This window comes from Gallinula chloropus (genome assembly GCF_964237585.1).
Source record: "Gallinula chloropus genome assembly, chromosome: 5".
NCBI classification, from domain to species: Eukaryota; Metazoa; Chordata; class Aves; order Gruiformes; family Rallidae; genus Gallinula; species Gallinula chloropus.
This window is the reverse complement of record NC_140090.1, coordinates 29,139,806-29,153,849: the sequence shown is the minus strand read 5'-3', so window position 1 is coordinate 29,153,849 and position 14,044 is coordinate 29,139,806. Positions and strand designations below refer to the sequence as shown.

Below are 14,044 nucleotides of genomic sequence, written 5' to 3'. Positions count from 1 at the left end.
AACAAGTTCGACAGACCTTGCATTTCCCATGGGAAAGGCAAGCCGGAAAAATCCACTTTGTCTTCAGCCTTGCATTACCACATCATAAAGAAACACAAACACTCTTTCTCCTCCATAGGTCACACGTAAGAAAATCAATACTGGATATACAGGTCAAACCAAACTGGCACGCCAGGATTTATTTATTTATCAAGTCAGTGGACACTCCGCTGACAGGCCCTCATCATTTACCTTCTTGAGTCATACAACAAACAACCATGATGCAGAAAATCTAAGTAAGAGAGTATTATAACAACCCACACCTGGTTTCCCCACACATCTTGCTAGAAAAAAACAGTCCTCAGAAAATGCCCAAGTAATTAGTAGAGGCTTTTCTCACTAATCAAATACATTAGCACACTGTTAAATCTAACAACTGTGTCTTTAGGAAGCATTCCCCAGCAGAAGATCTTGTACTGAAATTTCACGTGGAAGGCATTATGATCCTGGTTTTGAGTCAGATTCAGAGAATTTTCTTATGTATTGTTCACATACATGAGCTCGACCTAGACAGAAGGTGGAGTCAGCAGCTCGAGCAAGCTGCTTTCAAGGACTGCAGGAAAGGAAAGGCTGGGAAGAGTTTCCCATTCTTAAAAATATGCGTAGATGATTCCTTTGGGAGTGATTTAAAACTTATGTCATTTTGTAAACTTTTCCAGCTGCCAACATTTAATTTGCTTTAGACTCTGTCCAGAAGAGCGAGGTCAATGAAGTGCTATGCGTTTTTCTCCTATTTTCAAGAAAGAAAAATGAATTGTTTCTGTATCTTTACCAAGGAGATAGTTATGGATGATTCCATCTATTTATTAAAAAAACCCTCATTGTTTAATGCTACTCTGTTTTGTTTCTAGGCAATGCCTGGACCTCTGAATTGAGCTGCCCTTTCATCAAACCCACAGGATCACCCCACCACAGAGGACAGCGCCAGACAGGCTGGTTTTTGCTTGGCCACTTCACCTCCTGCCAGCCATGAAGGTCCAACCTGGGCAGTTCTGATGGTGCTGTGCACCTGGGCCCTGATGCACCCGGACGCAGCAAGGCCTGGCTGCTCCTGGAACAGTACGGGTGGGTGGATGTGGTGCCACGAGACTGCCTGAGCCAAGACATGGCACTGGCATCTGTGCAGGTGCTCAGCCAGCCAAGACAAGGCAGTTATTTGGCAAGGAGGAAACTGCAAGCAACATTTAGTGCCCACTTTGAACATCTGCAGCCCTCAGGCAAACTGTGCCAACACATGCTGCTCATTGCACAGGGGGTTCCTCTGATGTAGGCAAGACCTTACTGACACATCCACTCACTCTTTCTTACACTCACCCAGACAAGGGTTAGCAAAACAGCCGCTTGCTGACATCTTCCAGACCCAGCCAGGAAATTAAAATTTTGAGACCTGAGACCTCAGGACGCAAATGCCCCCTCAGTTCTGCTTTCTCAGACAAAAACAATCAGTAAAGCATATATCTGAAGAGGGCAAAACACACACCATGAAAGCATCATACCTGCATGTTTTCTCTCATGTCAGTAGCCTCTCGTAGTGGATGTACTGCCAGCTTAAAGATGTCATCGATGGTCTTGAGACCGGTGTTCCTCAGCATGGTGTACTCCCTCGCTTTCTTTCCTATCCTCACCGAGAGGCTTCGCTTCTGGGCCTTCCCACCTCCACTTCGGTTGGTTATTGCAATGTGAACAAAGAGGGTAACATGCTCCATGATGTCACCAACAAAAGAGCGCAGGGGTATGTGCCTGTAGCCAGGCTGTAAGCACTCCAGCGGGATGGTATACTGCCCTATGAACTCATCCCCAATGTAGTCATCGTCCAAAACAACAAAACGGATCATGGCCAGCTCTGGTAGATTGATCTGGAACTCAAAGCTTTCATCAAAAATGGGGTTATCGCTGTTTTGCTGAACAGTTTTAGTTCTTTGTTCGGTGCAGTCTGCAGGAATCCCGTGTATTTCTATGCAGACATAGGGGTCTATGACATCCCCCTTTGCACATGCACCCTTGGGCTTTGGAAAGTTCTGACCGCTGATTATTTTGACATGTAGGACCTGAGGGGAGACCCCCGGAACAATGCCCTTGGTGTTTGCGCTGAAGTAAGACACTTCATCACGCATCACTGAAGGCCTGAGAACATACCCACATCCCCCGTTCTGTAGAAACCAGCCAGTGTGTAGGTCCATCATGGGCCCTGGAGTCTGATAGTTCATTGCCACTATCTGGCAACCACAGTTCCAAAAGTCTTGAGGATTTAAGTTACTGGAGTCTATCCTCATAGCACTTGGGTACACCCTGGACAGAAACTTTTTGTTGTAGTTGACAAAATCTTCAGGGTATTCATTTGCAATCCGACTGGCTTCTGCCTCACTGAAGGAGCACATTTCCCAGTAATTTTGAGCTTTCATGGATGTCTCAAAGTCCTTGTATTGGACAGATTTGCATAGGGACACCAAGTCAGACAATTCCCTGCAGAGCCAGATCAGTTTTGGTTCCCTTGAGAAGTCCTCTGACAGTCTCCGGGATATTTCAGCCTCTTCATCTTCATCCGTGACTTCTCCTTCTAATATATCCTGGTCACAGGGCAGCTTCTTCCCCTTCACAATGATCTTCATTTTCAGTTTCTCGGGTGATGGGAGGTAGGCTTCAGAGGATAAAGGTGCCTCTGTGTACAGTTTGTTTCCAAAGATCCTTTTCATGTGCTGCACCACTACCTTCTGCTGCTGTACTGAGCAGTGGTTCCCCAAGCAGAGAATCAGGGGGTATTCTGAAGCAAAGAAGGCCAGTTTGTTTATTACCTCAATAACATTTCGAAAGGCAAGTGGCGATGTCATGTTGTTACGGTTACAAATAATGGGTTCATTATCCGGGCCGTCACAGACATCCAGCTCAATACTCCGACAACTCATCTTTAAAGCTCTGACATAGCCATTGATATCAGCTGGCCCTCTGAGCTGGTCCTCTATTAGATATGTATTGTGGGATGCATTGATATAGTAATGTGACAGAGGCTGTGTCATGTCTTGGACAATTTTTTTGTGCTCTGGGTCAAAAATATCACATTCTGGGGACAACAAGTATTGAGTAAATCCATCAATTGCAAGAAAGCCTTTCAACCGCCCTTCTTGGGAGAGCTCATACCTGCGTATAATATCCAGACACATTTCTTCCGTTATGTGCGTCACTCCTTGCTCGGCCTCTAAAAACAGCATGAGGTCATTGGCATCTAGATACTCCTTGTTTTTAGATATCTGCACGAGCAAGAAATAAACTTCAGGTCTTGTACAAAGTTCGCTGAATGCTTCACAGAACTCCTCCTTTGTTACTCGTGTTGTCAGTTTCTCTTTGCTCTTCTGGATTTCCTTAAATTTTAATCTAATCTTTGATTCCTTTAAGGTGGGGTTAAGCTTCTTTATTAGCTCCACAGATGTATCTTCTAGCATTATACCATTGCCATCAACATCTGCTGCGTCGAATACAGTTTTTAGCCAGGCAAAACGCGGGGTATTATGGCTGCTTTCCATCAAATCCAGGGGTTGCTTGCTACGAGAAACCAAGTACCTTAATCCAGATACCCAAATATTGGCCACATCAGCTGAATTGGCAACCAAGTCAAGCGACTCATAGTTCTCGCCGTGAATTACCGACAGCGCACAGTCCTCAGAAATCTGGTCAGCAAGCCCATTATTCCTGAACGTTTCTGTGTTCTTCCCTAGTCTGATTTCTTTAATAGCAGAAATATCAAGCTTGGCTTTCTCAAGGTCCTTCTTGGAAGGCTCCCAACGAAGAGCCTGCAGGTCAGGATCCAGAGTAAAAAACCGGTTATAAATCCGGGAATTTGGACGGACTTTCTTCAGTTCACACCCAGCCTGCATAAAGCTGATACAGTCACTGGCACTGCTTATTTTCTTCTCTGATGGCATGCTGCTGAAGGACACTGTCTTCTTTCTTCCACATTTTTGGTTTGAAGGATCCTGTTGTGTAATTACATAAAAAAAAAGAAGTAAGTAAGTTTTTTTTGGCCATTCCACAAGTGCATAAATAATAGAGAAGATATGTTTATGCAAAGATAATTCATGTTCTTCTGAACCTCAAAACACAACATATTATCCTTTCCCACAATTCAGTTCCCTTCTGAGCTATAAAATATAGCAAGCTATACAGCAATTTGATTGATTGCAGCATTATTGGTACCAAGTTTTCATAAATGACATTTGCAGCTATTAAACTGCCTTCTAGCTCACTCGCTGCAGCCACGAGGAGGTGGTATCCACCTGTGTCATGTACATTTTCAAAACAGACAGATGTAGGTGGAGGGGTTTCGTGGGAAGCTCCAACACCTGGTTAAGGTCTGCATAGCCTGAAGCGGCGTGGATCTTGCTGGGATTTAAGGGACATGAATATAGAGGGAGATTCAGGATAAAAAGGCCTGAGAAAAGTGCTTGGCTGATGTGGGAGGAGAAGAAGTCATCTCTGGGTGCTGTGGGGAGAGCCTGGGACGGGTCAGCATGACTGTGGGGCACATGTGACAGCTTGGTGCTTGGCAGATGAGCATCCTGCCCAATTTTGCCTCTTTTTTGCAACCTTGGACACCTCAAGCAAAACTAAAACAAAACCAAACAACAGTCATGAGTCAGACCCCCAGGATACACGCCCAGGAGAAAGTCTGGACTTTCTTGTTTGTATGTTTTAGTGTACTTTGGCAAAGGATGTTCTCACTAAGCTGAGAAGTCCATCACTGCTGCATGCGCAACCTCATGGCACTCTGCTGCTCTCGTGGGAGCCCCATCGCTCAGCCCTAACCTATTTCACACTCTCCTGTCTCCCCATTTGCTTTGAAAAGTAGCTATTTTTGTAATTTCTGTGTGCCAGGACCACAAACTGCTGTGCAAAAATGGACAACCAAGGAAGAAACCCAAAGCTTTTTACTTCAGGGCACATATTCTAACTCCTCTTGAGAAAATTCTTGGCCAGATGTGTGTGACTGTCCTTGCAGTATCAACTACCTGCTTGCTGCTGGATGGAAATCCAGGTGTCTGCAAAGGTTTCTGTAGTTTCAGTGCAGCAACTAAATTTAAATCTTTTTCCACGTATTATCAACTCAAAACATTTCACAATAATTATAAATCGCAAATCATTCTTTTTTCTCTGCACAATTTCCATCTACTACATTAGTACATAAACTATCCAACAGCTTCCAAAAATATTTTAAAACATCATTCAAGCTTGTAATTAATAGTGAAACGCTTGTTAAAATTGCTTTCCCTCTTATTTCCCTAGCACCAGTAATACTTTCCCAGCTCTCTACCTGCTGCCATTGAAGAGACTTTTGCTGGCTGGACTTTGAGCAGAAGAGGAGTCCCAGGGTGAGGAAATGTTGGTTCTGGGTATAGGCACACAGCCCTCGACCACACTGCCCTCGGGCCCAGCCATGAGACATGCACCAGGGACCAGCTTCCCAACTAGCCCTGGGGACCTGCTTTGAGACATTGAAACCCCCATCTCCTAAACCCTTTGCAGCTGGACTGCCCTCCCCTACCTCAGGATCTGGGATCCTGCAGCTCCCATTTACCTACTGTGCCATTATCCTTCCTCAGGTCAGTCTGCCCTGCAGATCCCAAGTGCCAGCCTGGCTCTGGCAGTGCCCCTTATCCACCCATGTCTGTCCTGCGGCTGCTTTGCGCTGTCTGTGCCCCAGCAGGACCCTGAGTAGCTCTCCCAGCCACATTGCATCAGTCTCACTGCTCCTAAGGACATCTCTGCTCATCATCTGCATCCCGGTGTAGATGCTTTCAGCAAATCCGTCAGTGTAAATGTTTCTGCAAAATTGCCATTGTCTTTCAGCCAGTCAGTAACATCTCAAGTATTTCCAAACAAACCCCAGCCAGCCAACAGCTGGATTTAAAGGCACAGGATCTGCTGGGAACAAAACCAAAAACCTCTAAACTTCTTATGCTAATGATTTCTCATTAAACTGATACAGCGACTTCTAACTGACTAGAATAATTACTCTAGGCGTTTATTGTAGCACTTACTATCAAAATTGGTCTTAAAAAATAGGAAGAAAGTCAATGAAGCGAGTGCTTTGGGTCAGCTACTTTTTTAATTACAGTTTTTTGCTAAAATATTCTGTTCTTGCATTAACAGGCTGCATTAACGTGCAGCTACAGCCATGAAAATCTTCAAGCAACAGATGCTAATGAACACAAACGAATGCAGCCAATTACCCCATGGGTGCCAGAAGGGCCTTTTCTTTCTTATTTCTCCAGGTTTACAGGAGCAATACTTAGATTTAAAACTGATGATTAAGATCATTCTTCTCATAAAGGAAGACATATTAACAGCCTTTGACTCGGCAATGATTCATTCCTTGATGGACAGTGGTTCCTCAGAGCCAGACCTGGAAAACTCATCAGAGCAGCGCAGCTGGTTTGGCTGCAGGTCTGCCATACTGCCTTTGCCAGAGAGGTGGGAATTGTTACATGACTACTTCTTTTTTTTCCCCCTGTGGAAAAATAAAAGCTACTTATTTTTAGTTCCAAGACACCTGAGCTTTTTGGTGAAATTAAGCCGTGGAATTAATCAGCTATTTTTTGGGTATTAAGATGGGAAAAAAACTCATTTGCCTTATGGAGAATCAACAAAACCTGTCTTTTAACATTCAGCCTTAACCTCTCAGGGATTTTGGAGGGAATTAGATTACCCTCTGTGTTCTCCTTCACTGCTTTTTTGGACAGTTCTGGTTTCATACCTAGCGGTACGTAACAAATATCAGAATTGTACAACAGCAGCTCTTTATCTCTGGGGCTTCCCCATACCTTTTCATCAACTGAATAGAAGTCAAGTCTAATCCACAGACTAATTGCTTGAAATTAACAAGATTTGAGCATTATTGATACTGATAAGATTATTTTAACTGATATGAATGACTTCCCCAATCTACTGTACAATAGACACAAACTCTGCAAAACTGCAATTGCTAACTGAGCTCACAACTGCATCAACTGTCCCCTTCTAGGCCTCTATGGAACAAGAACAGAGTCTTTCAAAGTGAGAGCCACTAATTTAGATTTAATGTGACAGTTTCCATTCATAATTATCAGGACGTTATTTATTCTAGTGTGGCAAAGCCTCCTCAAAATGCATTTCTGTAAGCTCAAGTGCTGCCTTCTCACCCTGACAAGCCAGGAACTCATCTTTGTTCTACCACGTTCACATTGTTTGAACAAGCATCTGCACATCCCGACACCGTGATTTGGCCAGGATACACACCACCAGGTCATGTTGGATCCACCTGAGGAGCAGAGGAGTGTTTTCTTCAGGAAGTGTCCTCCCCTCACATCAGAGCCTGGAGAAAACAACACTTTGCCTCTCCATTGATCTTATGCTGACCTTAGTTCGACTGGGCCTAGTTTAGCTCTTGTCTGTCTTTACCTTGATCCCATTCTCACATGTTGCTTTTCCAGCTACGAATACTTCTGTGCCGCAGTGTCTCCAGCGGCTAAATTCTTGGTCTGTTTTACCTTCCATGGGATGCTAAGAGCAGGAATATGTACAGCCACCTGGCAAGCTAAAATCTGCCAACGTCTTACGTGAATAAATGGCCAATCTGCTCTCCTGTGCTACCGGCCAAAAACATTCACACTGCAAACCACCAAAAAGCTCTCTGCAGCATTCACCCACACAAGAGCAACTGTTCCCCTTGTTAACCAAAGCAATCAGAAAACACAACGAGCTCCCTGAATCTTGGAGGTGAAAAGTCTGTCTTCTTCCAAGATGCTAACTCCATCAAAACTGATCTTTCCACACAGTAAGGATGGCCCTTTATCCTTGCTGGCTAGCACTGATGCTCTTAATTTCCTGTGGCAATGAAAGAAGGAAAGGATGACATTTGCCCAGAAATCTACATCAGTGTGAAAACAGGCAAGTAACTCGTAAATTTTCCACCCTAAGACCTTCTCTACCAGAGATAACCTGGCTCTACACAAAACACTGTTACTGGAAACAAGCCAACAGCCAGTCTGCATCCAACACACACATACAAAAATAAAATCTCTACTTATATGAGAAACCTTGTTGTTTCCAAGGCAAGGACTTTCCAAGTCCTTCATAGTGACTCAAACTATGGTTTCCTTCAGTCCTTTGTGTACCCCCACAAGGTGAGCTAACTGGCAGACTCATCTCCGGCTCCTGAGCCTGCACAATGGCCATTATGCAAAAACACCTCAAGACCTCAACCACAAGACCATTTCAACACGTGCTTAGCTTTCAGCGTGCACACGGCCACTCTGAAATCATTTAACACCAAGGAAACATATCCGAGTGCTGGCCTAACTGCATCCTGGCATTTTCCAAACATTTTTAAAGGAGGGATTCAGAGCTCCAGTCTAAGCACACTCCCAAAATAGGAGAAGCTCTCCTGTTGAACACATCATCCTCATCAGAGGGACTGGATGTGTAAACAGTGGGATCAGTAAGCCATCAGCAGTTGTGGGAAAACTCCACCCCATCCACCCTGACCTCTGACCATTCAATCTTCTGCTGTTTAAATCAAAGAACTAACAGAAATAAATATGTGGGATTAAAAAGAATATGAATAAACATGCTCTCCACCTCATCCCACCCCCTCTGTCAAAGCTACAGGACATAAACTGTTGAGCTGAAGTTAAGAAACAGGACAGTAGTAAGAGCTGTACAGCAACCCTGCTCATGGAAATGAAGCTCATGAATTATTATTTGTCTGAAATCAAGTTACTTGAAGGGCCTCTAACATGTTGACAGCCTTCCAGGATTCTGCTGAGAAGGATGAGAAGGACAAAAAGGACACAAAGACACAAAAAGCCTTTAAAGAGCTGCAGGGCTTCTGTGAAAGGATGTGAAATTCAGTAAGGATGCTAAGAGCTAAACTTGTTAAGTGTGGTTAAGAGCCATTTCCCCCAAAACCAATTCACATTTTCACCAGTGCATATCGCCGTTGCTAAAAGAGAAGCTTTGTTCTGATCTTTGCCATTTCCTATGAACCTAGCACTAAAAAAAAAATCAATAACAGACAGCTTAGTCTGTCCTCACAAATAGACTGTGATAAACTGTGCATCCTAGAAGCTATTTGCTCTGGAAACTCCAGATGATCCACTTAATTGGCCAACTGATTAGTCAAGTTGTGTTTGTTTGTTTTGCTTTTTTTTTTTCCATGAGAAACTAATTAACTTTACAGGGTGAGGTTTTTGGGGGGATGTTTCTAGATATTTCAGTTATTCATAGACAAAATCCCACTCCCCAAAAATCTGAGAGCTCTACAGTACCTGTAGTGGGAAAATGTTTAAATAAAGAAGTCAGTGAGTCAGTAGTAGTACTCAAAGCACCGCATAGACAAATGATGGTGTAATTTTTCTACAATGAAGTAAGTCAGAGCAGGGAAGGTTTATATAAACTATCCAGGAGAACACAGAAGGCCAATGTCAGGACCAGGGCTGCAAACACATCACTAAGCCTCACATGTGCATGAGATCTGATTCCAAGCCTGAACCCGTGGTACCCGGTATGCAACTGCTACAGGTAGCAATGACCACTCGAAACTGATGTGAATCTCAGACATGTTCTGGTCATCCTCAGAGCACATCCTGGGATTGTCCATTTTGCAGGTTTCCTCTGTTCTCCTCACAGCCTCTGCCATCACAATAAATTAGCTATCTGAACTCCCTCTAATGCTTCTTGGCAAGGCCTGTAAGACACAAGTATCAGATATCCACTGTGACTACTCAGCGGACAACAAGGAAAAGGTTACCTACTCAAAACTCATCCGTGCTGACAACTTGTGGCACAAAGCAGCTACCTTTGCACAGGGGCTGAACAACCAAACGGCCTCATGGCTGGCGCAGGAGGCCGCAGGGACGCTGCCAGTCGCACTCGGACTCACCGCACAGCTCAACAGATTGCGAGAGCAGATGTTAATGCTGTGGGATCGACCTCCGTAGCCTCTTCAAGGCAAAATTCCTGCTAATTCAGGGATTGGAGAGGACATGTAGAATAAAGACTGGATTTAAAGTTAAACACACATGCTCTTAAAAGCTGAGATGCACATGTAGTGGAATAAACAGAAAATTTAAGTCAGACCAAAAATACAACATGGACGGGAACATGAGAAATAGCTTCAGAATGCAGCGTCCAGCAATTTTCCAAATACCAAAACAGTCCTGCTGGCATGTCTGCAAATCCAGCCAGCTCTAACTAGCAGTTTGACTCGAACTCCAGCTTCACGCAGAAGCCTAAGCTCTGTCATCATTCAGGAGGAAGCAATGACTAAGGGATCTCAGACACCGGGAAAGAAAAGCATCACAGGGAACAGTAATGTCAGCATTTATCATGGGCTTTTCTCAGCTCCCCAGGACTGGGAACAGGTACTGGACTCTCACCAAGACCTATAACAATGATTTTACAGTCAGCTTCTCATCAGAAGGGGAGGAAATGTCACCCTGTAAAACGGGCACCCCGAGGGCAGGAAAATAGAATGAAGACAATAGCTTAACTATTCTGGGTCCCCGATTAGGCAGTTCAACAGGAGCACGCCTGCTTTCCTCTTCCCCATTGTTATTAAAAATCCTTTCCAAATACTGGACTTCAAGCTGAAGAGAGACAGAGAACATCTGTGGGAGATCTTAGAGAAAAATATCCAAACAAAAGTGATTTGCTGTTCAAGGAATGCTTGTGTGTGTTTGCTTATTTCTTTCCTTTTTCTTTATATTACTAGCATTTCCAAATTTATTCAGTTTTACCTTGAAGAAAATTTACCTTTGCTGTTTAAATGACAAATGAGAGCAAAAGAAAAAGGCAGCAGCACATAAAGTCTCCATCTGGAAACACTTTCTGGAAATTAAATGCAAGGATTTTTTCTGGCATGGTACCACACTGAAGTTACTACTTCAACTTGCTTCTATAATTAGGGCCATGAAGCCAAAGTCAAGAAGCTTCAAAGAGCACAGGAACATGAATAACTTTTCAGTGCCTGTAAGGAGACTACCACTTCACAACTCCTTCTGCCATTATTGTTCCTGAAGCTTTCTCTTTACACTTCATCATCCAACTGGATGACACATCCCTTAAATAAAGATGCAAGTACTTAACCCTTTAGGTATTAAGCAACAGTCTATAGTGAGAACTAAATTCCTGTATGACACTCCAACAGATACACATGGCACTGCTGTATATCCCTGCAGAAGACCTCATCTCATCCTCACGCACATAGATTTTTCATGTTTCCTCTTCATTCTTCTTGCAGAATAAAACCTTCACTTATGACACCCCAAGTGCTTTTAGTCTGGAGGGGACTGACACAGCCCACCGAACACAATGTCTCCAACCACTGCCACTCCCAACCACTCTGTTATTTCCAAGTATTCAGGTTTCTTGCAGGCTGTAACACTTATGAGTCTCTGAGGGCACTTTGGACATGGATTGAATTTATCCCCATGCTCTAAGGAAATACAAACCTGAGAAAGACAGAAAGACACTTTCTGTCTTCAAGCAGAAGCAGTCACAGCAAGCCCAGGGAAAATGAGATCTTGGCTGCAGTATTCCCAGGAGAGCTCCATCCTACAAACCCTTGTTCTTTTACAGATTCTCCTTTGAATGCATCGGAGGCAAAAATTAAAAGGACTGTTTACCTAAAGCAGCTAACCCACCAGCAATCACAGAACTGCCTTACAGGGCTCCTCCCTCCAGCCAAGGCAGACCACTGCTCCCATCAGCCCACATCCACAGATGGGAAGATGTATGGAGCGGCCTGTACCAGAGCCCAATAGATCATTGCTGTTTCAGACCGCAGGGGAGAGGTAACCAAACCACGGGTCCCTATTAAGTCCCCATTTTGAGTATTTTAGCTGATCACTGCTCTTACTTGGCAGAACAGCAAAAGAGAGCCTCCCAGGTCAGAAGGTCCCAAGATAAAGCAGACAAAATCTGGGCCTTAAATCCAATGCAGAGACAAGCCAGCACCAAGAGTAACCACGGAGTTCAGGCAATGTGAACTTCCCCCATTTATACCTACTTGAAATGTCTGGATTGATTTCCAGTTTACCAAATTGACTACAATGATGGGGCCTTGCACTGCCCACAGCCTGGATCACCACAGGAAGAGCTACACCTGAAGAAAATGCCCAGGCACCTGACAGAAGGGACAGATGGGAAGCTGTGCTCTGGCCACTGCTGTGGCCATGTCATTTAACAAGGCTCTCCGCAGCAGGAGCCCTTCTCTCAGGCACACTGGTAACACTGAGTAAGAGGATGTGCCCTAAAGCTCAGTCAAACTTATTCTGGTGCCAGGTTTGTGGGGCCGCATTGAGAGGAAGGTGAATCCCATTCATTGGTGTACCTGGGTGACCTGAACGAGCAGCTGGGCTATTGCTCCTGCAGGCACAATAAGCAGTGTATTTAGAATTACCTGTCCCTTGTGTTTAAACACATACATCCAGTTGTCATACAGACATAGAGAAAAGGAATTACATGTGCACAGGGCATGTAACCAGTCTGAACGTGCAGCAGAAACAATGAAGATCCCAGATCAAGAGCTGGGAAACATCAAAGATCTGATATCTCAGCATCTTCCAAACAGCTCTGAGCACTGTGACCAGGGGGACTCTAAAATACTGCCTGGAAACACTGTGAGGGCTCACTGGGAGCTGCAGCATTACCCTGACATAAAGGCTGCCGTGAGCCCAGGGAATAGGAAACAAGCCCTGCAATATCAGTACATCTCAGCACAGCGTTAATTGTTAATCTCTTCTGCTAGTCAGAGATATGACAGCTCTGCAGAAAGTGCAGCAGACACTGCCACAATGTCCCTTCAAAGCACAGAGCAGAGCAACTTCCCACTGTCTGTAGTTGAACCAAGACCTGGAACCTGCTCCATACATGCTGTCACACCTACACCTGCGAGATGTCACAGAGATACCCAACCCAACTTCAGCCAAATGAGCTTAAAAAGACCCAGCTAAGGAAAACCTTGCCCATCTGGTGCTCCCCTTCATTCCATCTCTGAATGCTGGATTTGCAGCATCTGTAAGGGGATATTTTTCATTGTCAAAATAATGGAAGAGCTGAAAAATTATTTGATTAAGAAATAATAAAAAGCCAATTAGCTTTAACCACTTCCAACATCATGGAAAACAGAGCTTGTCAGACTAACGGGGTATCTCTTTTATGAGGTTTTGGCTGGTACAGGTAATAAAGTCATAGCAATACACTTAGACTCTGTAACACATATTATGGTTTCTGCAACACATTTGACTTGGTACTGAATGACATTTTGATTAAGAAGATACAGCAATAAAAATAAACTTAGAAGACATTAAATGGATCAAACATAAGTGATGTGTCTCAAATGCAACAGTAAATGTGAAACACTCATCATGTAGATATGCTTCAAATGGGATCCCACAGGGACCCATTCTTAGCCCAGTGCCATTTACCATTTTTAGAGTGACCTGGAAGAAAGCATAAAATCAATATACATGGAGCCTGGAGATGATACAGCCCCTCAATTCAAACAGTGATGAATCATGAATAATATGGCTCAGTGATCAAAAGTCAAAGGACTGCTTGTCAAAAAATGCATTAAAAATGCCAAACAGGTTCCAATAAGAACCAAAATATGAGGTCATAAATGTAGAAACACAAGGGGCAGGCCTTATCTACAGGATACATATCCAGGAAACAATAACTTGGGAGAAAACCCCTAACTTTGCAATCACAGATGATCAGCACAGAATTTAGAAAAAGATTGCAAATGGTATACTGGATGGTACATTCTTAGTACCCGATAGGCTTAGAGAAGGTCTAATATGTTTGTATTTGTCCATCACGTGACACCCTCAGTTTAGAAATTATATCAAAAACTGGAGAGATTTCAGAAGCGCCACAAGAATCAGGAAGATTTTGGCAAACACATTCAAGTAGTAGATTCCAGACTCTTTAGTTCAATACACATATTGTCTGGTTGTGAGCAATTGCAGAAGCC

At 43.8% G+C, this 14,044-nt stretch overlaps 1 protein-coding gene across 1 annotated transcript in view; it reads right to left on the bottom strand.

Moving 5' to 3' along the window:
- Positions 1-14,044, bottom strand: part of PLCL1 (phospholipase C like 1 (inactive)) — a gene marked incomplete at both ends in the record, with an annotated part of 195,062 nt that overhangs the window by 37,317 nt on the left and 143,701 nt on the right. Inside the window, one exon of the mRNA XM_084264982.1 lies at positions 1,536-4,007. Within this exon, the coding sequence (XP_084121108.1) occupies positions 1,536-4,007 (2,472 nt within the window). The remainder of the gene's footprint in view (positions 1-1,535; positions 4,008-14,044) is intronic.